Source organism: Mytilus galloprovincialis, chromosome 2, assembly GCF_965363235.1.
Source record: "Mytilus galloprovincialis chromosome 2, xbMytGall1.hap1.1, whole genome shotgun sequence".
Classification (NCBI taxonomy): domain Eukaryota; kingdom Metazoa; phylum Mollusca; class Bivalvia; order Mytilida; family Mytilidae; genus Mytilus; species Mytilus galloprovincialis.
The window spans coordinates 14,221,874-14,246,967 of record NC_134839.1 but is presented as its reverse complement, the minus strand read 5'-3'; the positions used below and the strand labels follow the sequence as shown (position 1 = coordinate 14,246,967).

The 25,094-nt window shown below is 31.2% G+C and overlaps 1 protein-coding gene across 1 annotated transcript; it reads left to right on the top strand.

Annotated features, from left to right (window-relative positions):
• Positions 1-10: 10 nt before the first annotated feature.
• On the top strand, positions 11-24,839 carry LOC143062962 (CCR4-NOT transcription complex subunit 9-like). Its single transcript, XM_076234831.1, has 9 exons — positions 11-255; positions 10,220-10,353; positions 11,332-11,452; positions 14,143-14,230; positions 14,632-14,738; positions 17,857-17,952; positions 18,593-18,691; positions 23,516-23,607; positions 24,305-24,839. The coding sequence occupies exons 1-9, from the start codon at positions 235-237 to the stop codon at positions 24,471-24,473; spliced, it is 927 nt and encodes a 308-aa protein (XP_076090946.1). The 5' UTR covers positions 11-234; the 3' UTR covers positions 24,474-24,839.
• The last annotated feature ends 255 nt before the right edge of the window (positions 24,840-25,094 follow it).

The following is a 25,094-nucleotide window of genomic DNA, read 5'->3' as shown; positions in this document are numbered from 1 at the left end:
AATTATCAAGCACTTTTCGGACAAAGACTTTTTTGACGTTTCGTCTATTTCTTCACGTTTCTCTTGATTTTTGACCAGGATATTTTTTTCTGAAAGGGATAAATTTGTTCGTATAGTCTTATATGATTCTGATCAAATATTTTAATTCAAAAATTCACTTCAGGCTGAAAATGTCACTTCCGGTTTAAGGGGGTCGGTGCCAAACAATAACTGAGTTCTAGCAAAATATTTGCAATGAATATGGCACAACAGCAGGTAATGATTTGCTTTGAACACGAAGAAATATAATAAAACCGTGATTGTCTATTCTTCGACAAGTATTGACGCCATAAACATGAAATAATTAGACCTTTACACTTTGAAAATACAAAAATCATTTAATTATTCAACCAAACCTTTATAAAGTTTACAGAAAAGACAGGACACCCAACTATATACATAGTAATACAAAAGTCATTAAGGGGTATTTCAAACAATAGCAAGAGTGTTTAATATGAGGCAGGCATAACCTGTGAATGGGGACGAAGTCTGTATGATCAAACTGTATTATAAATCAAACATGTTAAAAAGAGAAACGGAAATACTGTAACGTTTCTGATTTTGGTTCTGTTGTTAGGGATTTAGTTGTGACGTTATGACGTCATATTCAATGTAAACAAAGAACGTAACGTTTCCGATTTTGGTTCTGTTGTTAGGGATTTTAGTCGTGACGTTATTTAAGTCATGACATCATATTCAATGTAAACAAAGCAACGCTGTCGTCAGGTAACGTTTTTTATAACAAACAATTTTTATACGACCGCAAATTTTGAAAAAAATTTTCGTCGTATATTGCTATCACGTTGGCGTCGTCGTCGTCGTCTAAATACTTTTAGTTTTCGCACTCTAACTTTAGTAAAAGTGAATAGAAATCTATTAAATTTTAACACAAGCTTTATGACCATAAAAGGGAGGTTGGTATTGATTTTGGGAGTTTTGGTCCCAACATTTTAGGAATTAGGGGCCAAAAAGGGCCCAAATAAGCATTTTCTTGGTTTTCGCACCATAACTTTAGTTTAAGTTAATAGAAATCTATGAAATTTTGACACAAGGTTTATGACCACAAAAGAAAGATTGGGATTGATTTTGGGAGTTTTGGTTTCAACAGTTTAGGAATAAGGGGCCAATAAAGGGCCCAAATAAGCATTTTTCTTGGTTTTCGCACAATAACTTTAGTTTAAGTAAATTGAAATCTATGAAATTTAAACACAATGTTTATGACCACAAAAGGAAGGTTGGTATTGATTTTGGGAGTTTAGGACCCAACAGTTTAGGAATTAGGGGCCAAAAAGGGACCCAAATAAGCATTTTTCTTGGTTTTCGCACCATAACGTTAGTATAAGTAAATACAAATCTATGAAATTTAAACACAAGGCTTATGACCATAAAAGGAAGGTTGGTATTGATTTTGGGAGTTTTGGTCCCAACAGTTTAGGAAAAAGGGGCCCAAAGGGTCCAAAATTAAACTTTGTTTGATTTCATCAAAATTGAATAATTGGGGTTCTTTGATGTGCCGAATCTAACTGTATATGTAGATTGTCAACTTTTGGTCCCGTTTTCAAATTGGTCTACATTAAGGTCCAAAGGGTCCAAAATTAAACTTAGTTTGATTTTGACAAAAAATGAATCGGTTGGGTTCTTTGATATGTTGAATCTAAAAAAGTACTTAGATTCTTGATTATTGAAGTTTTTTGGTCCCGTTTTCAAATTGGTCTACATTAAGGTCCAAAGGGTCCAAAATTAAACTTTGTTTGATTTCATCAAAAATTGAATCCTTGGGGTTCTTTGAGATGCCAAATCTAACTGTGTATGTAGATTCTTCATTTTTGGTCCTGTTTTCAAATTTCAAATTCTACATTAAAGTCCAAAATTAAACTAAGTTTGATTTTAACAAAAATTGAATTCTTGGGCCTCTTTGATATGCTGAATCTAAACATGTACTTAGATTTTTGATTATGGGCCCAGTTTTCAAGTTGGTCCAAATCAGGATCTAAAATTATTATATTAAGTATTGTGCAATAGCAAGTCTTTTCAATTGCACAGTATTGTGCAATGGCAAGAAATATCTAATTGCACAATATTGTGAAATAGCAAAATTTTTTTAAATTAGAGTTATCTTTCTTTGTCCAGAATAGTAAGCAAGAAATATCCTATTGCACAATATTAGCAAGAATTTTTTTTAATTGGAGTTATCTTTCTTTGTCCAGAATCAATTTAAATCTTTGTTATATATACACTTTTTACTACCAACTGATAAATTTAAATAATCTTTACCATTCAGTGATAACAAGCAGTTTTTTTACATCTTAAAGGAGACGTGACACAATTTTTTTTTTTTTTTTTTTTTTTAATTAATTAATAAATATTGGTCAAATAACATATTGTAATAATTTTTTCTTGTCAAAACTTCATTTAACGGCCTTTTAATGGTCAAAGAATCCAGCGCTTGTCGTAATCTTTGATTTTTAATGAGATACCGGTCACGTGATCGTGATGGCGTCAGTGGATACAATCTGAGAAAATGTCTCAAAAAGGACGAAGTCGATCATATTCCTGTATAATTAAACAATGGACGGTGTTGACAGCAGTTTTCAAGGCAATTATTAAACTTTAGATATTCAACCGTATCAGTTTGAGCCGTTACTTGTTGAAAATAATCAAGTAGAAGATATAAATTCGTCATCCGACATTGACGATCTTTCAAGCATATATCGGCATTGCTTGAAAGATCAATAATTAATTTCACCAAAAATAAAGAGATATTTCTTAGAAATGTTTACGTGTTAACAGGTAATTGAATTACATTTAATAATACAAAAAGACAGGTCATAAATAATGTAGGACAAAAAGTCACAGCCAAAAAGTCACGGACAAAAATTCACAGGACAAAAAGTCACAATTTATTTTCGAAATTATTTTTCATATAACAAGAAAAAATAATTTTAAAAAATACAAAATTCTTGATCTATTATATATTAAGTAACTTTGTTACTATAATTTATTCAAAATAGATATCAACAATGATCAAATAATTGTTATAAAAGCAACATGTCAAAGTGGCTTGGTATCTATAAATGGCTTCATTGTGGCATGAATTATATCCTTTGCATTATTTAAATTTAATTTTTTTTCATTTATCAAGCTTCATGAAAAATTTCCTAAACTCGAAAATGAATAAATGTAATAAAATAAAATATTTCAAGATCACTCTCTTATACTTTAAAAACAATTCTCAACAATCGTCATAAATTACCTATCACCTTAATAAGAGTGTTGGGTGTAAAATTTAGTAAAATTTGAATTACTAAAGCTGCCCCAAATAAATGTGTAATAAGTATGACATAACAGGGGGGGGGGGGGGGGGGGGGGGGGGTATTATAAGTAAGATTTAAAGATTTAAAACAGTAATATATATTCATTTGTCTTTTTCTCCTCCATAATAATCCCATTGAAAATGTTCTATGAGTACTGGCTTATTTTTTGTGATATTATTTCCGTGTGGTATATCCTCAGTCTATAAATTGTTTTGTATTTTGTGACTTCTCTTCAACTTCGACAAAGTTTGGCATAGGGGCCTCATATGTAAAATGAAAGCTTATGGTATTGACGGAAACTTATTGAAGTGGTTTCAGGATTATCTACACGACAGAAAACAGAGAGTAGTAATGCATAACAGAAAGAATTAAAATTAGGCCAATATGTAAAATTGAAACGTTTCATTTGTACGGTCCAAGGAAATTGAATATCATATAACGCAATTGAGATGTTCCCCTTCATTCTTAAACAATGATCTATTTAGAGCTAATATTATAAATTTATAAATGATCCTTCTTGTCACTGTGAGTCAGATATTGATGGTGTCTACCATTACTTCTTTGTTTGTCCAAAATACACACTATGTAGAAAAACCTTATTCAATAATCTCAACTGGCTATCCGAAAACATTGTTTTAGATACAAAACTATTAATTTGCGGACACATGGAACTTTCGAATGAACAAAATATTCAAATTTTCAAACATGTTCAAAATTTCATAAAATGGTCAAACACATTTTTTATGCCTTGATAAAGGTTTTTGTTACTGGCACGGAACATCATTGTCATCATCAGTACACACGTCACCGTCACAGAATCATATGACTTTTCAAACTTTCTTTTTCTCTTTTTTTACATATGAAAGCTAGTATTATTCTATAAACTGTTTTCCTTATATGCATGTCCATTATATTATACTATTATTGTAATTTTATATTGTATTATGGAGAAAACTTCATAAGTATGATTTACTTGTGTCTAATCCTTTTTGCTTTAATTCAGCAAGTAAAATATGTTTTAACTAACTCAGTCTATGCTATACATTATCTACTACTCCCAGGTCTGTATCAATTGGATTTATCTGCATTATTTAAGTTGAAACTATGTTATTCATCTCCATGTCTTATGCAATATAAAGACTTGCATACAATTACTAGCCAAAATATTTGTTTCTCATTCAAGTCACCTTTTGCATATAATTTTTCACCACGACAACCTTGCATCAATGGTCTGTCATTTTAAAAGCATCACTTGATATCTCTTCACAATTTATTTTTTATTAAGAAATAAAATGATTTTTAATAAATAAATAGAATAGGTAAGTACTAATAACTTATTGCAATACACCTTTCATACCTGCCTAATTTTTATTAGAAAACTCAGAAGGAAATTTATGTACCCACTACAGGTTATGTATTAGTTATGGGGACTGACAGGCTTTTTTTTTTTATTATTATTAATTTTTTACTTTAGAAGCATTTCTTCTTAATTCTCTATTTATTTTGCTTATCTAATATTATTATAGATACTCCATTCTTTACTAAGTAAATTCACAAACACATTATTTTGTATCCGCCCCCTTTTTTAAGCTGCACTGTCAGTCCTCTTTTCTCTATTCTGTAAACCCCCATATCCGTCAGTAAGGTATTGCCTATTGTTTATTCAAACAGGTTAAACAGATATGCATTACGTAACTTATATCTGTAACCATTGCTCTAGTATATTTTCCAACCTCACCTGTGCCGACCAGCAGGTGATCATGGATGTACACAGATTCGACGCATGTTACGCAATAGTGCGTATTGCTGATGTCATATATATATCACCACCCGGGGGCATGACACCTGTAGCTTTCAACTTCAAAGGTAACCCAGCACTACAGAGAAAGTGTGCCGCATACCTGTAACTTCTGATCGATGTTGATGACTTTTAATTTATTATGTCTAATTTCAGTGTACACACCTGCACACGTGAACAGGTAGTGAGGTACACACAGGTACACAATACCAAATTTTAAACATTGAGATATATTTGGCTATAAAATTATACACAAATATGACTAAAAAACTATTAAAAAAATTATTAATAAGGGACGCAAAAAATATTTGCGAAGAAATTTTTTTTTTCTCCCTCAGCCATTATCCGCTTCTCACAAGCTCCCCGCAATCAGAACAACTCGGTCTTTCTGCTTGCACGAAGAAATAACTATTGTACTGCGTAGCGAGAATGGCCGAGTAGTTACGATTGAAGCTCCCCGCTTAGGTGGTGCTCAGCTGTTGTTTGTTGTGTCAATGGAATGTCAGGTACCGCATTTGGAAGAAGTTTTGGCTTCATGGTAGGACATCCCTCGAGATTCTTCATAACTTCTGGCTCACGATCGTAACATGCATTTGTAAATTGGGCGTAACAAAGTCTATATGACTAGTGCTTGGTAGGAAGTCCTATCTCTTCCTGGGACTTTTCTGCGGGTTACTCAGAAAACGGATTTTTTTTTTATCAAATTGTCCTTATGCCTATTGTTGCATCTACTGGCAGAACACAGAACCATTTTTAATCACTGTCATGGGTTTTGTTGGAAGATATTCGAATATGAAATTGCGCTTATTATGCCTTTACACCCGTCAGTCAAATATTATTGATGTAACCACTGACGTCACAGCCTCGTTCTGAGTGACTTCCGGGATTGAAATATGCATAATTAGTATGTCGACAGATCGATACATTTAAATTTATTTTTTATCCATTTAAACGATAATTATATTGTTATCGATGTTTTTTGGGGGTAATTATGTATAAATAAATATTTATTTAAAAAAAAAAAAAAAAAAAAAAAATCATGTCACATCTCCTTTAATATTTTATGATGTATTTAAATGAGTAGTTATTGTTGCCAACTCCATTAGAATATTTTAATTGAGATTAGTTTTGGAATAAGGGAAAGGGGGATGTGATTAAAAAATTGGGTTCAATTTTTCTCATTTGAAATTTCATAAATAAAAAGAAAATTTCTTCAAACATTTTTTTGAGAGGATTAATATTCAACAGCATAGTGAATTGCTCTAAGAGAAAACAAAAATTTTAAGTTCATTAGAACACATTCATTCTGTGTCAGAAACCTATGCTGTGTCAACTATTTAATCACAATCCAAATTTAGAGCTGAATCCAGCTTGAATGTTGTGTCCATACTTGCCCCAACCGTTCAGGGTTCAACCTCTGCGGTCGTATAAAGCTACGCCCTGCGGAGCATCTGGTTAAAAATGATTTAGTATTGAGTTCCTTTCTTAGACTGATCAATATACATTTTATTCAAAGTTTCATGCAAACAAGACCAGAAACGGAAGTAGATTTCTGCACAGATCTGGAAATTCAAAAACGAAAAAAATATTGAACGATTTTGAGTTCATTAGTACAATGAAAATTTTCCCAATTTTTTTTTTTTTTTTTATGAATTTTCTACTGTTATTGGGGACTTCGTCCCCATATAAGCTCTGAAATTAGCAAGTTCCAAACAAAATGTGAACTTGTTTGGGGTACTAAGGAATGGAATACCCATTTGAAGGCATTATTAATTTATTGCCGCCGCTATTATAAAATGATTAATCAGACTAGACTTCGTGAACTTTGCCATTTCCCGTGTACTACTATTTAATTATTATGTGACAATTCTTGACTTATAAAAGATATTTTTCGCTGGAATTTACTGATTATCAAAGTCATGTGATTTGCTATAGTAGAGTTGACCTGCAGTGCGTCGAATAAAACGTTTCTCAGTCATTTTGAAATTCAAATTACAGTAACACTTTGTGTAGGCTGAGGATGACAATCATGACACCTTCAAAGCGACACAGGATTTAGAAAGAACATATTGACATGATTGACTTCTATTTCACTATTCCACCAAACAGAAAGTAATGCTCTATAGACTATTACAATTTTATGGAAAAAAAATTGCACAGCAATATTATCTAACTACGGAAACATGTTTAACCCCAAACGCCTCAGCCTATTTTAAAATAATATAGCTGAATAATGATCCCCAGTCAGTATAAGCTCTGTATAGATTTAAAGTCGTAAGTACGAACCATTTGAATTGAGGAGACAGTCTTAGATATTTGAGAGAGAAAAAAAAAATGACTGATTTTTGCCTTAAACAAAAATTCTGGACGTGAAACAAAAATCTTGTCCACTTTTTTGCTATAAGAAACGAAAATTCCCAACAGAATTATTTAGCATTAAATGAACATGATGAATAAAAGCGGGTTTATTTTTTTGTGGCAGGGGTTTTCATGTCTGACCGGAATGTCTGTTTCGCCGAACTGATATATATGGAATACTTTTTTTCAAGACCAGACTTCAACCTGCCTGCTGGGTGTGGCCTTTATGTCTCCATTTGTCGGCCGTCATTCATAAATTCATTGTCATTTCAGACTCATTCTTAGCCTTTGATTGATTTGGAACCCTTTACTTCCCTTAATGTTGTTGGTGAAACATATCAACCAAACATTTGGATAAAAATTGCTTGTTTGTTTTTTTAACTCGTGTCGGTCGTATTTCAAATTCAATCAAATAGCCAGCGTATATCTTGTTTACAACAAGAAATCTGTGAGGTTATTCTAACTTACAACATACGTGCGAGAATTTTCCATGTCTATGTTTTACTGACAAATCCCACATTAAATGTATCAGTACATAGCTTTGGATCCATATTATCATTTTATGATAGACACTTAATAGGGAGAATACAGCATCGAAAATCTCCAACCCTTACACCTTAACAGCAACTACAAAATATGCATGCCCCACGCCAGGAACCGTTTAAAAAGTGCATATTTCACTTATTTTATGTTTTTAGTCCTAAAAAGGGCCTGAAATATGTTTTGCCTCGCTCCGCTCAGCGATCTTTTAAAACTACGCCCCCTCTTTCAAAAATCCTGGATCCGCCCCAGAAAGGTTTATCGCTTACGTTATTTTTTAAACAAATAATTTACTGTCATTCATCATTGGGGGTACCCAATTTCCTACCTCTTGTTGTATGGTCCAAAAAAAATATATGACGGGTCCAAAAAGATATATGACGGGTCCAAAAAGATCATTGTTTGTACCTGTTATTAGCCTCCCTCTGATGAAGGAACATCTTTAGAAAATTAACACGTATGTAAACATATCATCACCAAATAGAACTAAAATACTTTAACATTTAATATATTGGTTTCAGTCGACTTTAACTTGGCTATATTTATTGGTGTATGCAAAGGAAAACTGTACCAAAATACATCAATGATTACTAACATTACAATTGATCACAATCTACATCAAATGATCTTTATATTCGATGAAAAGCACATTAGAGTTTATGTTTGTACTGTTTGTCAATATGCCGAATTCAAATAAAGTTTTACTTACTTAGATAAGAGAAAGATACCAAAAGGACATTCTAACTCATGGCATCCTTCAAATTATTGCCAATATATTATGTCCTTTATAATAATGCCAGGGGCATTTTTGCTAAAACTCCACCAGAGATGGGTCCGATTACTTTCAATGTAATTGATTAAATTACAATTACTTTGTCATTTGTACGATTAAATTAAATTAATGATTACATCATTTCTGAAAGTGTCTGATTAAATTAATGATTACATTGGCAAAGTAATCATGATTACATCTGATTACAATGAATTTATAAACAAAACATTTTGAATGATGTGAATGAATAAACGTTCAATATATATAACTATAGCATTTTTGAGAAAGTATTTCATTTGGTTCAATTATAAAATGATAACTTCAAATTAAACTTCATTTATTTAAATAAACACCAAATTTCAATATATATATATATATACATTACACTTTTTCACCAATGATCTCTGAATTATTTTGAATTAAATTTAATAAAGACATATCATAATCAAGAGTTTTTTTGTTCGTCTTCTGACCTCTTTCATAATTTATATGTATTCCAAGTTGCAGTTTATGGAAGTTGAAATATGGATGAAATAAAGTTACCAGTTAAAACTATGTTAAATTTTAATAGAAATGTTTAATCAATTTGTAAACAATATGTCAGTGCTAAAAATGATTGCATTTTACATGTCCAGTCCAAATACAAAAAAAATTTAAACAACATATTTGTCCAACTTTAAATTTAGTTTGTGCTAATTAGATAAATTTTCATGTCTAATTTATCTTTTATCATATATATTTCCCTACAGCTATACTCAATTGGTAATTGCAATAAAAACCTGTAATTAGTCTCCTACCTGCCAATTCAAAGTTGACAAAAATCACAAAAATTAACATAAGATTATATTTCAGGGTTAATGAAAATTATTACTTGAATATATAACAGTTATTATCAAATATTAATATGAAGATCATTATAAAACAATGAATATACATGTATGTACAATATCTTTTACCAAGATAAAAGGTATATAAAATTGTATTATATGTCTCTTCTTAAGCTAATGATGACTTTTCAATACTGTAACAGTTTATTGTTTACTGAAGAAGACCTGGTTAAAGGATCCAAACCATTTTAGTATGTTTAAAATTTATCAAATATGAATAACAAAGAGTTTCATTCAATGACCAAAAACACATTTTTAGATTTATTTTCATTGGAATCAGAATGTAATCAAAAAGTAATCATGATTACAGGGTATTTTGAAAAGTAATTGATTAAATTAAATTACATGTAATCAGATTTTTGGCTGATTAATGATTACACTGATTACTTGATAAATTGTAATCAATTACAGCTGATTAACAATTACAATTACAATTACCCCAAGTCTGAACTCCACTAAGTATCTTTTTTTTCATAGTAATTAGAGCTAAATTATATCTGTTCTGTTGTAGGCCAGAATGATGACTTCGACGGGACCTGTCACCATACCAACCACCATACCCCCAGTAGACAGAGACAAGATTTATCAGTGGATTATACAATTAACTAGTCCAGATACCAGAGAAAATGCTCTGCAAGAACTGAGGTGTGTCTGAAAAGTATAATACAATCATTATTGACTTAACCCTTTCCTCCATTGAAATTTTTGTTTTGCATACTTGATTCGCATAGGATTTTTCAACAAAATGTTGAAAAAATGCTTTGAGGATTAATGCATTGCGAAAAACAAATATTCCATCAAATAAATTTTAGTCAGATATTCATAAGAATATCCTTTTAATATTCGACACAAATTTTATTAAGTCTGATGCAGACACTTTGTAGTCAAAGTGTTTCAACTGAGGTACTACACAGGCGTCAAAAGGCGTCATGAAGTAAAGGGGGTGGCGTCAAAAGGTGTCATTATGGAGGAAAGGGTTAAAAAAGACTGAAATTACAATGAATTCAACTGTCATTTCTTCAAATGTCATCTTCCAGTATTAATGTTTAAAAAAAAAGTATAACCTATAGTAATGTAATACTCCTGATATATTGGAGATTTTACCATACATTGTAGATATGCTTTATTTTTGTTTTAATTTCCCCCCCCCCCCCACCCCCCCTCGTAGGGATCTCCATAGATGAAAAATTAATGATGGATGAACTGTGCTTGTCATTATCATGATTATCTAAAATCTTTCATTCCTGCATTTTATTGTAAGGAATAGTAAATAGACTGATAAATTGTTTCAGATATTTCATAATAGAATAACCAATATTTCTCATTAATTGACATTTGACATACATTTTAATTCCAACACCCCCTGAGCAGAAGTGTCCAGAAAAAAACATAATTGATGATTTGCAGTATAAACAACAAAAATTTTGTATCAATTTTTCTAAATGGTTGAATACAGATTTGTGGAGGTCAAAAGTATGAAACTGATTTAGAATTGCAAATTCCACCTGCACATCATAACCATACAACATGCATCTTTCAATTCTTAATCCTAAAATTTGTGTTTATTGTTCAGCTTTACTGTTACATTGTACCCTTTTATCTAACATTTTATATTTTTTCCAGTAAAAAGAGGGAAGTTGTACCAGATCTGGCACCTATGTTGTGGCATTCGTTTGGAACAGTGGCAGCACTACTTCAAGAAATTGTGAACATCTATCCAACAATAAATCCACCACACTTAACAGTAAATATATGTAGCTTATAATTACTGCAGATAAATTTTTATACGACCGCAAAAATTGAAATTGTTTTGGTTGTATATTGTTATGACGTTGACGTCGTCGTCGTCCAAAGACATTTGGTTTTCGCTCTTTAACTTTAGTATAAGTTAATAGAAATCTATGAAATTTAAACACAAGGTTTATGACCATAAAAGAAAGATTGGGATTGATTTTGGGAGTTTTGGTCCCAAAAGTTTAGGATTTAGCGCCCAAAAGTGCCCAAATAAGCATTTTTCTTGGTTTTCGCTCAATAACTTAAGTTTAAGTAATCAGAAATCTATGAAATTTTAACATAAGGTTAATGACCACGAAAGGAAGGTTGGGATTGATTTTGGGTGCCCTGGTCTCAACATTTTAGGAATTAGGGGCCAAAAAGGGCCCAAATAAGCATTTTCTTGGTTTTCGCACTATAACTTAAGTTTAAGTAAATAGAAATCTATGAAATTTTGACACAAGGTTTATGACCACAAAAGGAAGGCTGGGATTGATTTTGGGAGTTTTAGTCCCAACAGTTTAGGAATAAGGGGCCAAAAAAGGGCCCAAATAAGCATTATTCTTGGTTTTCGAACAATAACTTTAGTATAAGTAAATAGAAATCAATGAAATTTAAACACAAGGTTTATGACCACAAAAGGAAGGTTGGGATTGATTTTGGGAGTTTTAGTCCCAACAGTGTAGGAATTAGGGGCAAAAAACAGGTCCCAAATAAGCATTTTTCTTGGTTTTTGCACAATAACTTTAGTATTAGTTTATAGTAATCTATGAAATTTTAACACAGGGTCTATGACCACAAAAGGAAAGTTTGGATTGATTTTGGGAGTTTTGGTCCCAACGAATAAGGGACCAAAAGGGTCCAAAATTAAACTTTGTTTGATTTCATCAAAAAATGAATTATTGGGGTTCTTTGATATGCCAAATCTAACCGTGTATTCAGATTCTTAATTTTTGGTCCTGTTTTCAAATTGGTCTGCATTAACGTCCAAAGGGTCCAAAATTAAACTTAGCTTGATTTTAACAAAAATTGAAGTCTTGGTGTTCTTTGATATGCTGAATCTAAACATGTACTTAAGATTTTTGATTATGGGCCCAGTTTTCAAGTTGGTCCAAATCAGGGTCCAACATTATTATATTAAGTATTGTGCATTAGCAAGAAATTTTCAATTGCACAGTGTTGCGCAATAGCAAGAAATCTTCAATTGCACAGTATTGTACAATAGCATGAAATTTTCAATTGCACAGTATTGCGCAATAGCAAGAAATCTTCAATTGCACAGTATTGTGCAATAGCAAGGAATCTTCAATTGCACAGTATTGCACAATAGCAAGTAATATCTAATTGCACAATATTGTGCAATAGCAAGAAATTTTCAATTGCACAGTTTTTATGAAATATTCTTTAAAAAATTGGAGTTATCTTTCTTTGTCCAGAATAGTAATTGAATCAACTTAAACCATTGTTTTATACAATATACAATGTATATTTACTTTTACTACCAACTAATAAATTAAAACAATCTTTACCATTCCGTGATCACAAGCACTTTTTTTACATTTTAATATTTTATGATGTATTTAAATGAGTAGTTATTGTTGCAAACTCCATTAGAAATTTGAATTGAGATCAGTTTTGGAATAAGGGAAAGGGGAATGTGAGAAAAAAAATTGGGGGGGGGGGGTCAATATTTCTCCTTTCAGATTTCATAAATAAAAAGAAAATTTCTTCAAACATTTTTTTGAGAGGATTAATTAATATTCAACAGCATAGTGAATTGCTCGAAGGCAAAAAAAAATTTTTTTAGGTTCATTAGACCACATTCATTCAAATGTCAGAAACCTATGTTGTGTCAACTATTTAATCACAATCCAAATTCAGAGCTGTATCAAGCTTAAATGTTGTGTCCATACTTGCCCCAATTGTTCAGGGTTCGTCCTCTGCGGTCGTATAAAGCTGCGCCCTGTGGAGCATCTGGTTATTCAATATTGGAGGAATACTATTTTACTTGTATAGGCTGACCACAAATTTAAATGTTCATCAAGGTTTTAATTTTTTTAAAAGGTTGGAACCCAAACTTTTGAAAAACCACAATCAAATATCCATAAAAATACAATTGTTCATCAATCCTAATTGAAACAGTGAGTGATTTTGCATATTTTTGGGGTAATTGAATTAAACAGGTTGTTTACTACCAGTTAAAACTAGTTCCACAAGAGCTAGTTATGCATTTAGGATTATTTTATTGAAATAGCAATAATTTAAAATACAGGAAAATGATATATACTTAGCCACTTACTACAAACTTTGGGATGTTAACAAAAAAAAAACAATTATTAACAATAAAAGTATACAAGAAAACAGGAAAAATAACCATTTGAAGGATTCTAGAAACTATGGGTCAAATACACCTTATCGCTAATCCCGGCTGACCCGGCTGATAGAACTTTTGACACACAGAACAATCACTTTTCAATTGTGGCGTCAGATATTTTTCTTTATGACGTCGAAATTTAACGGGAACCTGTGTGATTTCCAGTAATGTTCGGACAAATAGCGATAAGGTGTATTAGAAACTTAAGATATATATTGAAAAATCCGCAAATACACCAACAAATAAATTCACATATAATTTCTTATCTAAATTTCATTTAATTACAGGCACATCAGTCGAACAGAGTTTGCAATGCTTTAGCACTACTACAGTGTGTAGCCTCTCACCCAGAGACTAGATCAGCATTCCTACAAGGTAACACAAACAAGCAGTACATGTATCATAATAAGAGAATGGAAGACACTGACAGCATTTTAAATTCTATTGTATACTTTGGAAATTGAAGTAAACAAAAATCAATTTGTTTGGATGAGCTACCAACCCTTAATATGGAAAGCCTGTAAAATTTCAATCATTCATGAATTTTTTTAAACAATTTCTAAAATTTCACTAGTTTTTATCACATCTGCTTAGAAGTGCCATTTCAGGAGACAAGGTTTACAATGTTAACAATTTGTTAAAAACAAAAGTTGATTTGGTCAGTTTATTTACTAATTTCTTTATTTAAATGATTTTATTTCTTTATTTCTTTATTATGTGTTTTATTTTCAAGCATTATACAGAGTATTTAATAAGCATATTTTTTTCTGTTTCAGCACACATTCCATTGTTTCTGTATCCATTTTTACATACAGTCAGTAAAACAAGACCATTTGAATATTTACGTCTTACTAGTCTTGGAGTTATTGGTGCTTTAGTAAAAGTAAGTGGACCTAAAGATTATGATATCCATATATTGTCCTTATTCTCTTCAAGAACCAAAAATTGTTATAATTAACTTTTATCCATCAACATTTACTGACTAGGAAGTTTGGTGGTAAAGAGCAACCTTAACTGCATTGTGTTTTGTACAATTACTGCTGGCTGTCTAAAATAAGATTTCATAGCTGAATATGTTGCCAAACTTTATGACTTATTATGGCATTCATTATCACTGAACTAGTATATATTTGTTTAGGGGCCAGCTTAAGGACGCCTCCCGGTGCAGGAATTTCTCGCTACATTGAAGACCTGTTGGTGACCTTCTGCTGTTGTTTTTTCTATGGTCGGGTTGCTGTCTCTTTGACAATTTCCCCATTTCCATTCTCAATTTTACATTAAGTGAAAGACTGGTCAAAAATAATGTTTATCCTATTCTAGAACCAATGCATGTTTATACCATAAACTTAGTCTTCTGTGCACCATTTTATTATTTTTTATGCATCCATATCGTATAATTGTAAAAAAATATTCTCTGTCTGTTATGATGTGAAAATATGGCAGCCAATTAATTGTCGTGTTATGAAGTTGAGTTTACCTCATGTCACCTTATAGTAAACAATCAACAAAGAAGCATGGGTATTAAGAATGTGTATAACATGTACAATAAGATTATAGTTTATTTTCAAAGACAGATCTATGTGTATTGTGATCACCACATTTTTACGAAAAAGGTCACACTGAGTTGACTGCATACAGAAAACATATCGGCAAATTGTTTACTGGAAGCAAGCAATTAAAATAAAGTAAATTTCTTCTAAATTTGGACAAATTAAAGAATTTCTTGAGAAAAGAAAATATGTTCATAAGTTTTTATGATAAAAACTAGCCATTTAAATTTTAGGTATAGTAATGATATATCATTGTTGGATACTTGCACATACATATTTTGTTTATCGATTCAAAAATCTGAATTAAAAATTGCTACAAATTTTAAGCTTATCATTCTATGCTATATCTATTAAAGTTGCAGGTCACAAAACAGATCATGCAGGACCTAAAGACTATAAGGTCCCAGTGTCTTCCCTAGAAAATTTCTCATGCATGGTGGGTCCATGGTTAACTTGCAACGTGGCGTGCGACGCTTCTTTTTTTTCAGAGCTATTTACACTACATAATCTATATATTAAAAGCCATATACCAATCTAATTGTTTTAATATAGTTACAGCAATTCATACAAATCATGCAATTCTAAAGTATTTATCACAGATGAGAGGAATAAATGAAAGCCCTTAAGTTACAAACAATAATAAAAATAATCCAGTCTGCAATAGTTATTTACAAATTAATGTTAGGTTCACATTATTTTGTTGATATTTTCCTCTGTTTTAACTTTCCAAAGGTCACCACACATTTGTCAAAATCAAAAGCTTCCTCCTTTGGTTCTTCAATTGATATATGCATAAAACAATTCAGCACTTTTTGGCATAGTCTGTTTCTCAAGGGTGTTTTCACTCTGTTCAAACATGAAAAACATCTTTCACAATCAGCTGTTGAAACTGGCAAAACAAGACCAATTGCTGCATACTTAAGACAGACAAGGATACAAAGTTTCAAGACTGGCAACTTTGTTCATTGTCTTCCTAAATGTCATGTCTTTACATTCTTTCACTAACAGTGTTCTCAGTGTTTCCGATTCTTCCAGAACGTCTATTTCACTTCCAGCTGACTTGAAATGTTTGACTAGAGTCTGAAAAAAATATTTTAGTGCAGGGACCAGTAATACGGCGTTTCTTTTAGCTTTGACATGGTTGTTGAAATGATCATTGTTCTTCGAAATTTGCAGATAGAATGGTTTCATCATCAACAGCAAGTTGTTAAATACAACTTTGAGTGTCATCATTACTTCAGAAATTTTTAATACAGGAAATAATAAAAAAAAGTATATTTGCATTAATTACATATGACGGATGACATTTTTGGCAATTACCTATTCGGAAGCTAAGCTGACATTTTATTTCATGAAAATAAACTATCGATTTCAATACACCCCTCTTTGATTTATTTATAACGATTCATAATTGTAAAATTCCTATCTTGCCGAAGTGAAAGAAATTTAGCCCCACTTAAGCTTGTGATCACTTGTTTAAAAACGGTAAATGGGGCCGCTACGCGTAATTAGCTTGTGACCCATTGAAATAAAAATAGAACAACACAAGTTTATTAAAAAAAACAATTACTCCGTCAATTATCAAATCTTATAAATTTTTCATATAAAGACCGCCTTTTACTCGGCCTGGTGATGTGTATTCTTTGATCAAATCAATCAACCGCGACTAATCTAAAAATATCTTTATGTTATGACCAATCAAAAAATAGTTCATCGACATTCTATGACCTTCTATAAACTGTTGAAGTAACTGCAAAAATTATCCAAAAAAAAAATATACGTTGTTTATTCTCGGTGAAATTACGTTAGTTTTACAAACTAACCTGACCAAGATTATACATTTTAAAGATCTCTGTTAAACAACGATGTCAACCGTTTTAAAAGTTAGCCACAGCACAGGTAAAAGTCAATTTACAGAAAAGGTTATAACTTTTTATTTTTTTTTCTTCACAGAAAGTACTTGAGCATTGCAGATTAATTTGACTATTTATTTATTAGCTATCTGACTACTTCTATTATGTAATTGAAGTCTAGAAGTATAGCGAACTAATAAAGAAGGTTGTAAAATCCCGGCAAGTGCTACGTGATGCATCCAATTATCAGTCTGACGAGTTTAAATCACCTGTGGATATTTGTTACTTGTCACTTCATTTTCAAAATAACGATAATAAATGTTTTACACAGCTACGATTTTCACACATAGCGGGATGCATAGCGGCAATGATGAAAGCATGGCGGTTGAAATTGATGCATAGCGGTACCGCTATGCTTGAATAGCCTAGGGAAAACACTGGGTCCTACTAAAATAGTCAAAATCCAGTAGAAAGATCTAAACCAAAATGATTCAGAAAGAAAATGAACACAAGTTCTTTAAGCTTAATTTTTCAATCTGCCTAATTTTGAAATTTTCTTTTGTGATTTTCTATAATTATCTAATTATTTTATTTTTAGACAGATGAACAGGAAGTAATTAATTTCCTATTGACCACAGAAATAATACCTCTTGGTTTACGTATTATGGAATCCGGAAGTGAGCTGTCTAAAACTGTAAGTTAATGGCCTTTTATGTAAGTTTTGTTGTTATTTTAGAGCAAATCAGAATATTCAGACACATTATCAATGTAAAACATATTGGTATACTGAACACATCCATTGATTATAGACAATCTAGGTTTTAGAACATTGTCCAGGCAAACTTGATTTATTCATCATTTTAAGACAATCTAGATCTGTTGAACATGTTAATTAATTGTCACACATACTAGGTGTATTGAACACACTAAATGTTAGACAAACTAGGTATATTTAGGATTGGTAGTGTGTTTCTCTAGCTATCTTATTTAATTTAAAGAGTATACTATATTACTTTGTTTTACAATATCAAAACAGAATATCATATCAGTTCATTGAGATCTTTTATTTGCTGTCATTTTCCTTAGGCAATGGAATAAAATTTATGAATTAAAATAACTACACATAGAAATATAAAAAAGTAAATCATGGCATACCATAAATGATATATAAAATGTAGAGATGTAGAGATGTACCTGACTTTTTAGTACAACAAGTGACAATATTTCTATATTAGAAATGAAATATGTTGCAGTCTATTGATATAAAATCTAGTGCTGTAAAATTGGTACGATTAATCTGATTCGTATAATATTTTTGTTTGTTTTTGTTTTAGGTTGCTACTTTCATTTTACAGAAGATATTATTAGATGAGACTGGTCTTTCATACATATGTCAAACCTACGAAAGATTCTCACACGTTGCAATGATATTGGTAAATTTATTTATTTAAAAATGATATGTTGAATGGTAAAACTGTAATCAGTTTTCTTTGCATCAGTAGTTGATAAGGGACTATCAGATTTTTCTTTGGCTTTTGGTATTTGAGTTATTTTACTTTTTAATGGCATTTCAGGGTTCATGCTTATAGTGTGGGGATATTGGGTAGCTGTGTTTATATTTGTTTAATCTGCTTCTCTTACAGTTTTTAACTCAAATCTCTGAAACTTCAAAGGAAGATTGCATTGAGCACCTGCTATTATGGATTTTTTTCTAATATTTCCAGACTTTATAATTTAGTCATTTTTTTCCCAATCCACAGAAAATGACGTAATCCACAGTCTGACAGTGAAATACTTATACAATTCATGTTAATTTATTCAAAGATGCAAGTAAATGTACTATTACTTGTATAAGTCAATGTTGAAGGTATGAATAATCTCCCCTTAATCTTACCTGAAAATTTACTTACATAAGTTTTGGGAGGTGAAAACATACCTGAACAATACTTTTTTGGTTTGCTTCTTTTTTAATTAAAGTTCAACCTTTTATCTCAATAACTAAACAAAAAATAAACTGTGCACTCATGTTAAGTAATAGTGCAGGGCCTTCAAAATTTACTCAAGAGGCTTGTAATAGGGCAGTATAAATAAGATCACAGGCAAATGAGATTTTCACTGTCCATGAAATTATACTTTATGAATACATGTAGTAGAGATTACTTATAATTGCAGACAATTGCACACTATATTAAAGGAATGTTGCAAGAGAAAACAAGAAAATAAGACTGTTTCACTTAAATAAAACAAATCCTAATGTTATTAAGGTTTATGTACCCTTCTGTAGCCATTTTTGTACGAATTTTTTAAACATCAATTGTATCAAAACTACAGATATAATGAATAATAGAGACAGACCATTTTGAACATATACTAGGGGGAAACTTGATGCAAAGCATTATTATTTACTGTTGCATTGCATTTGATAGAAAAAGAGTACTTTGTGGCAAATAAACCAAGATTTTTACAGAAAATCCACAGCCTTTAATGAAGAGATTTTTGTTATAAAATTTGAAACATAGATTACTCACTTGCTTTCCTATGATGCGCTAGTGTTTATTTTTTACAAAAAGTTCTAACCAACCTGTAAATTCCAAAATACCTCGTGCAGAGTAACTAAGTCGAGAGCACCCTAAAAGGTGTACTTGATTTTGTCCATATTTTTATTTGTTCTAACCAATAACTACATTAATAAACTTGATTTAAGGAAATCAATGCTAGCACTGCATGCAATAATCCTATATCTATCGGTCATCAAATTGCCAAATATGATAGAACAAGAATGAAGGCTGTGGATTTTCTATAAAAATTCCATATGTTTAGCATTGAAGCAACACAAGGGTACATAATCCTTAAAGGGATATAACTCTACCTCAATAAAAATTTACCTGTACCAATAAGTATAAAAACCCACTTACATAAGTATCACCCCTGTCTGACAATATTTTTTCAGTGCTTACTTTGCTGATTGTTTCCATCAGTGTTGACCAAAGTTGAGATATTCCTGTCTCTATCTTATATGTGACATACTGGTAGCCGTTAAAGTAAAATTGAAAGTAGAAATTTTTATGTAAAAAGTTTTTGGATACGATTGCTTTCAAGCAATCTGTAGACTTATACCAGTGGCTCAGGACAATGCCCTCACGTCAGCTGTTTTATTCTAAACATTAAGGAACATCTCAGATTCTTATGATTGTCTTGCTTTAAAAGGTAAAAACAAACAAAGGGATTGAACTTAAACAACTTTTCTATAATGTTCTTTTCATAATCTTCATGTTTGATATTTCCCTTTACTTATATCCGTGTTTTTAACAACACGGAAAATCAGAATTAAGCAGTATTTATATTTAGTGTTTTTATAAATACGTCACAGGGAAGTCCCCAGTTTTGATAAAAATGCGAGAGTTCTCTGAATTCCGATAAATCTATTTCTGTCATATAAGAACTGAAGTGGAGTTTTTCTTATATGTCACCGTTATGAAACTGATATTTGATATTGTACTTCCATAAAGAAAGAGAGAACCATCTAGGTCGTTTAATTAAAATTTAATATACGTTCTTGCTCCAGGGTTTGTTTAGGTAATTATGCGCATGCGTATAGTTTTCTGGACTTAAGGGGTATTAGCTATATATAGATTGAATGGTTGCTCTGGATTCCCCACTCAATTGAATAATTTAAAACTCATGGGATCCTTTCTTTTTATGCTGCTATTGAGGGTTATTGTTGTTGCATAATTTTAAATCATATGCATCATTTAAATTAAAATGAATGTATTCCGCATCGTTAAGGTATAACTACACCCCTTCAGGCGAAATGGAGTCTTCCATATTATCGTTTCGAGTTGTCTCCCTTTCGGAAGTAACTTCCGTCAATTCTGAATGTAAATAAACTTCGAGAAAAATTAACTTGTTCTGTCGATAAACATCGTATTATATTAAAAACGAACACAATTTAAACCGAGGAATATGTACGGAAAGGAGCGATGACAACTGACCCGAAGTAAATTAAACATTTAAAGAGTTAGGAATGGGGTTCCTCCTAGAATTAACGTAGGAAAATAGGTGATAATTAAGATACAAAGTGAAATACCTTCTCTCACTCTGAGTTTCAGTGACTGCTGTGGAAAGTAAACTTGGAATTGATAGTACAAAAATAAAACACAATATATAGGCCTAAGTACATAGTTCATACACTTTATCCGGGATTTGCTATTTTGTAACTATTCATATTCAGACTTGGGGTAATTGTAATTGTAATCGTTAATCAGCTGTAATTGATTACAATTTTTCAAGTAATCAGTGTAATCATTAATCAGCCAAAAATCTGATTACATGTAATTTAATTTAATCAATTACTTTTTAAAATACCCTGTAATCATGATTACTTTTTGATTATATTCTGATTACAATGAAAAAAATCTAAAATTGTGTTTTTTGTCATTAAATGAACCTCTTTGTTCATATTTGATAAATTTTTAACATACTAAAATGGTTTGGTTACTTTAAGCTTGTCTACTTCAGTAAAAAATAAACTGTTACAGTATTGAAAAGTCATCATTAGCCTAAGCAGAGACATATAATACAATTATATACCTTTTATCTTGGTAAAAGATATTGTACATACATGTATATTCATCGTTTTATAATGATCTTCATATTAATATTTGATTATAACTGTTATATATTCAAGTAATACTTTTCTTTAGCCCTGAATTATAATCTTTTGTTAATTTTTGTGATTTTTGTCAACTTTGAATTGACAGGTAGGAGACTAATTAAGGTTTGTTTTTATTGCAATTACCAATTGAGTATATCTGTAGGGAAATATATATGATAAAAGATAAATCAGACATGAAAATTTATCTAATTAGCACAAACTAAATTAAAAGTTGGACAAATATGTTGTTTAAACTTTTTTTTGTATTTGGACTGGGCGTGTAAAATGCAATGGTTTTTAGTACTTTAATACATATTGTTTACAATTTGATTAAACATTTCTATTAAAATTTAACATAGTTTTAACTGGTACAAATGTAACTTTATTTCATCTATATTTAAACTTCCATAAACTGCAACTTGGAATACATATAAATTATGAAAGAGGTCAGAAGACAAACAAAAAAACTCTTGATTATGATATATCTTTATTAAATTTAATTCAAAATAATTTAGAGAACATTGGTGATAAAGTGTAATGTATATATATATATGTAGTGAAATTTGGTGTTTATTTAAATAGATGACGTTTAATTTGAAGTTATCATTTTATAATTGAACCAAATAAAATACGTTCTCAAAAATGCTATAGTTATATTAAACGTTTATTCATCCACATCATTCAAAATGTTTTGTTTTTAAATTCATTGTAATCAGATGTAATCATGATTACTTTGCCAATGTAATCATTAATTTAATCAGATACTTTCAGAAATGGTGTAATCATTAATTTGATTTAATCGTACAAATGACAAAGTAATTGTAATTTAATCAATTACATTGAAAGTAATCGAACCCATCTCTGTTCATATTACGTAAATTACATTTAGTTTAAACATATTTATTTATAATGGATTTGGAGCACCTGAGATCACCCCTAGTTTTTTGGTGGGGTTCGTGTTGTTTATTCTTTAGTTTTCTATGTTGTGTCGTGTGTGCTGTTGTTTGTTTGTCTTTTTCATTTTTAGCCATGGCGTTGTCAGCTTGTTTTAGATTTATGAGTTTGACTGTCCCTTTGGTATCTTTCATCCCTCTTTTGCAACTTATATTAATCCCTTTCCACTTTGCGGGTGCGAGTGCTGCCTTGTAGCGGCATTAGCCTACTCTTTTTCGAAATCTACAAGGGTGTCTTTGACGTGCAAGAGATATGGCTCTCTCTTAACACGGGTCAGACATTTATTGTCCCCTTCCGACGGACTATCATCGTTTCCTCAAGACCATACTCGCAGATGGTGTCAAGGGAGAGCCGAAAATTGAGTTCCTGAATGGGAATCGAACCAGGAACCTTTGTGTTAGTAGTCCGATGCACTAACCACTACACCACGGCTCTCTAAATTACATTTTACATGTGCAGTTGAATTAGTTATGAAAATAATATTATCTAGCTACATGTATACATGTGTCAATAAAAACAATGGCAATCGTATCCCTCAGAGCATTCTGCTCTTTGATTATTTCTCTTTATAGCTTTTGATAAAAATACATAGAAGTAAGGAAGAAAGTTGTTTTAAAATGCACTTATTATTGTTTTCTTTTTAATACAGGGAAAAATGGTGCTACATTTATCTAAAGAGCCCTCTGCCAGGTTACTCAAACATGTTGTTAGATGTTACCTCAGATTGTCAGATAATCCAAGGTAAAAATCAGGTTAAATATCAAATTTGATAGGGAAGAGGTATGTGTTGTGAGGTTTTCTCATATGTATTGGTTACAGTTATTGAATTGAATTAAAGTTTCATTACAGCTTATACCAGTTGAGAAATTGAAAATCATGAAATAATTTTAAACTGTAGTGTGTCATAATTGTCATTGTTTATTACTCTCTCCTGAGGTTAATAATATATGATTATTTCACTTGACCCCCATTACCTAGTTTCTTTTGACTAAAGGAGTATATAATTTTTCTACATGTTACTTTCTTTGTGGTAGAACATTCTGATATTTGATCAAATGAGTGCAATTATTGGAAGTAAAACCAAGCTTCCAATCAGTGCAACTTGTGGAAAAATTAACAGTTTTCCGATAATTTTGTCGTGTATAGAAACCTATCACAGTTTAATAAGCAAATTTGAAGACCCATTGGTGGCCTTAGGCTGTTATCTGCACTTTGGTTTCGTTGTTGTCTCTGACATTTTCCCCATTTCCATTCTTAAATTATATTCAGACATATTAATGCATAAACTTGTAATTTGTAGTGTTATCCACTTAACACATGCATAGACAGTTTGTTTTCTTGTAGTACTAGTTGGCTCTATCATCAGTTCTCGTGTTTACATTCTAGAAAAAAACTAATATTTAACATGTTTCAAATTTTGCAACTCTTTAAATTTTAGGGCTAGGGAAGCATTGAGACAGTGCCTTCCAGACCAGTTGAAAGACAGCACTTTCGCTAACTGTCTCAAAGATGACAATTCTACAAAGAGATGGTTGATGCAGTTACAGCAAAATCTAGAGGCCCCAGGTGTTCCTGATCCAAGGAGTATGCCACTACATCAACAATAGGCAGCAAGAAATTGTTGAGAAAAAGACGTTTCATTTTAGTCAAGACAGGTTCCTGAGGGAAGTTTTGTCAAAAATCATGATCTCGTGAACTGCATCCCTCGACTTATAGTTGTTGTCTAGGATGTCAAATATTTATTCCAGTCATGTTCTAATGATATTGGAAGTGTTCAGTGAAGCATGTTGTCATGAGACTATTAAACATCAATTCATTTAAACATTTGTAATATAGAAAGCAGATGTAAGAAAGCAAATATATAACGAGTCATCAAAAACAAATAAAAAGATAAAAAGGATTGTTTAGATTTGAATTTGAGAAAGATCATTTCTATTTTGTTCTATTTTCAAATAAAATTGTGATGAATGATATGTGTGCTGTATTTTCTATATGTTATATCTGGATTATTGAAAAGTTACTATGTTTGATAATTTCTTTTCAACCATCATGCATTATAGCCAATTTTTGTTATTCTACAAAGAGTCCTGTGATATTCCTACCCCTTTGGACCGACTCCAATCTGTCATTTGTGTGGACATTTTAGATATTAATCACCAGATTTGTGAAGCCAGTGCTAGAATATTATAAAACATATGAAATATTGTCATCAAAAAAAAAGAAAGGTA

Excerpts from the sequence above, each read along its gene's own strand:
- LOC143062962 (XM_076234831.1), top strand. The coding sequence starts at position 235 with ATGAATATGGCACAACAGCAG. Across the intron at positions 14,739-17,856 it reads TTATTGGTGCTTTAGTAAAA|ACAGATGAACAGGAAGTAAT; the intron begins GTAAGTGGACCT and ends TTTTATTTTTAG. Across the intron at positions 17,953-18,592 it reads GAAGTGAGCTGTCTAAAACT|GTTGCTACTTTCATTTTACA; the intron begins GTAAGTTAATGG and ends TTTTTGTTTTAG.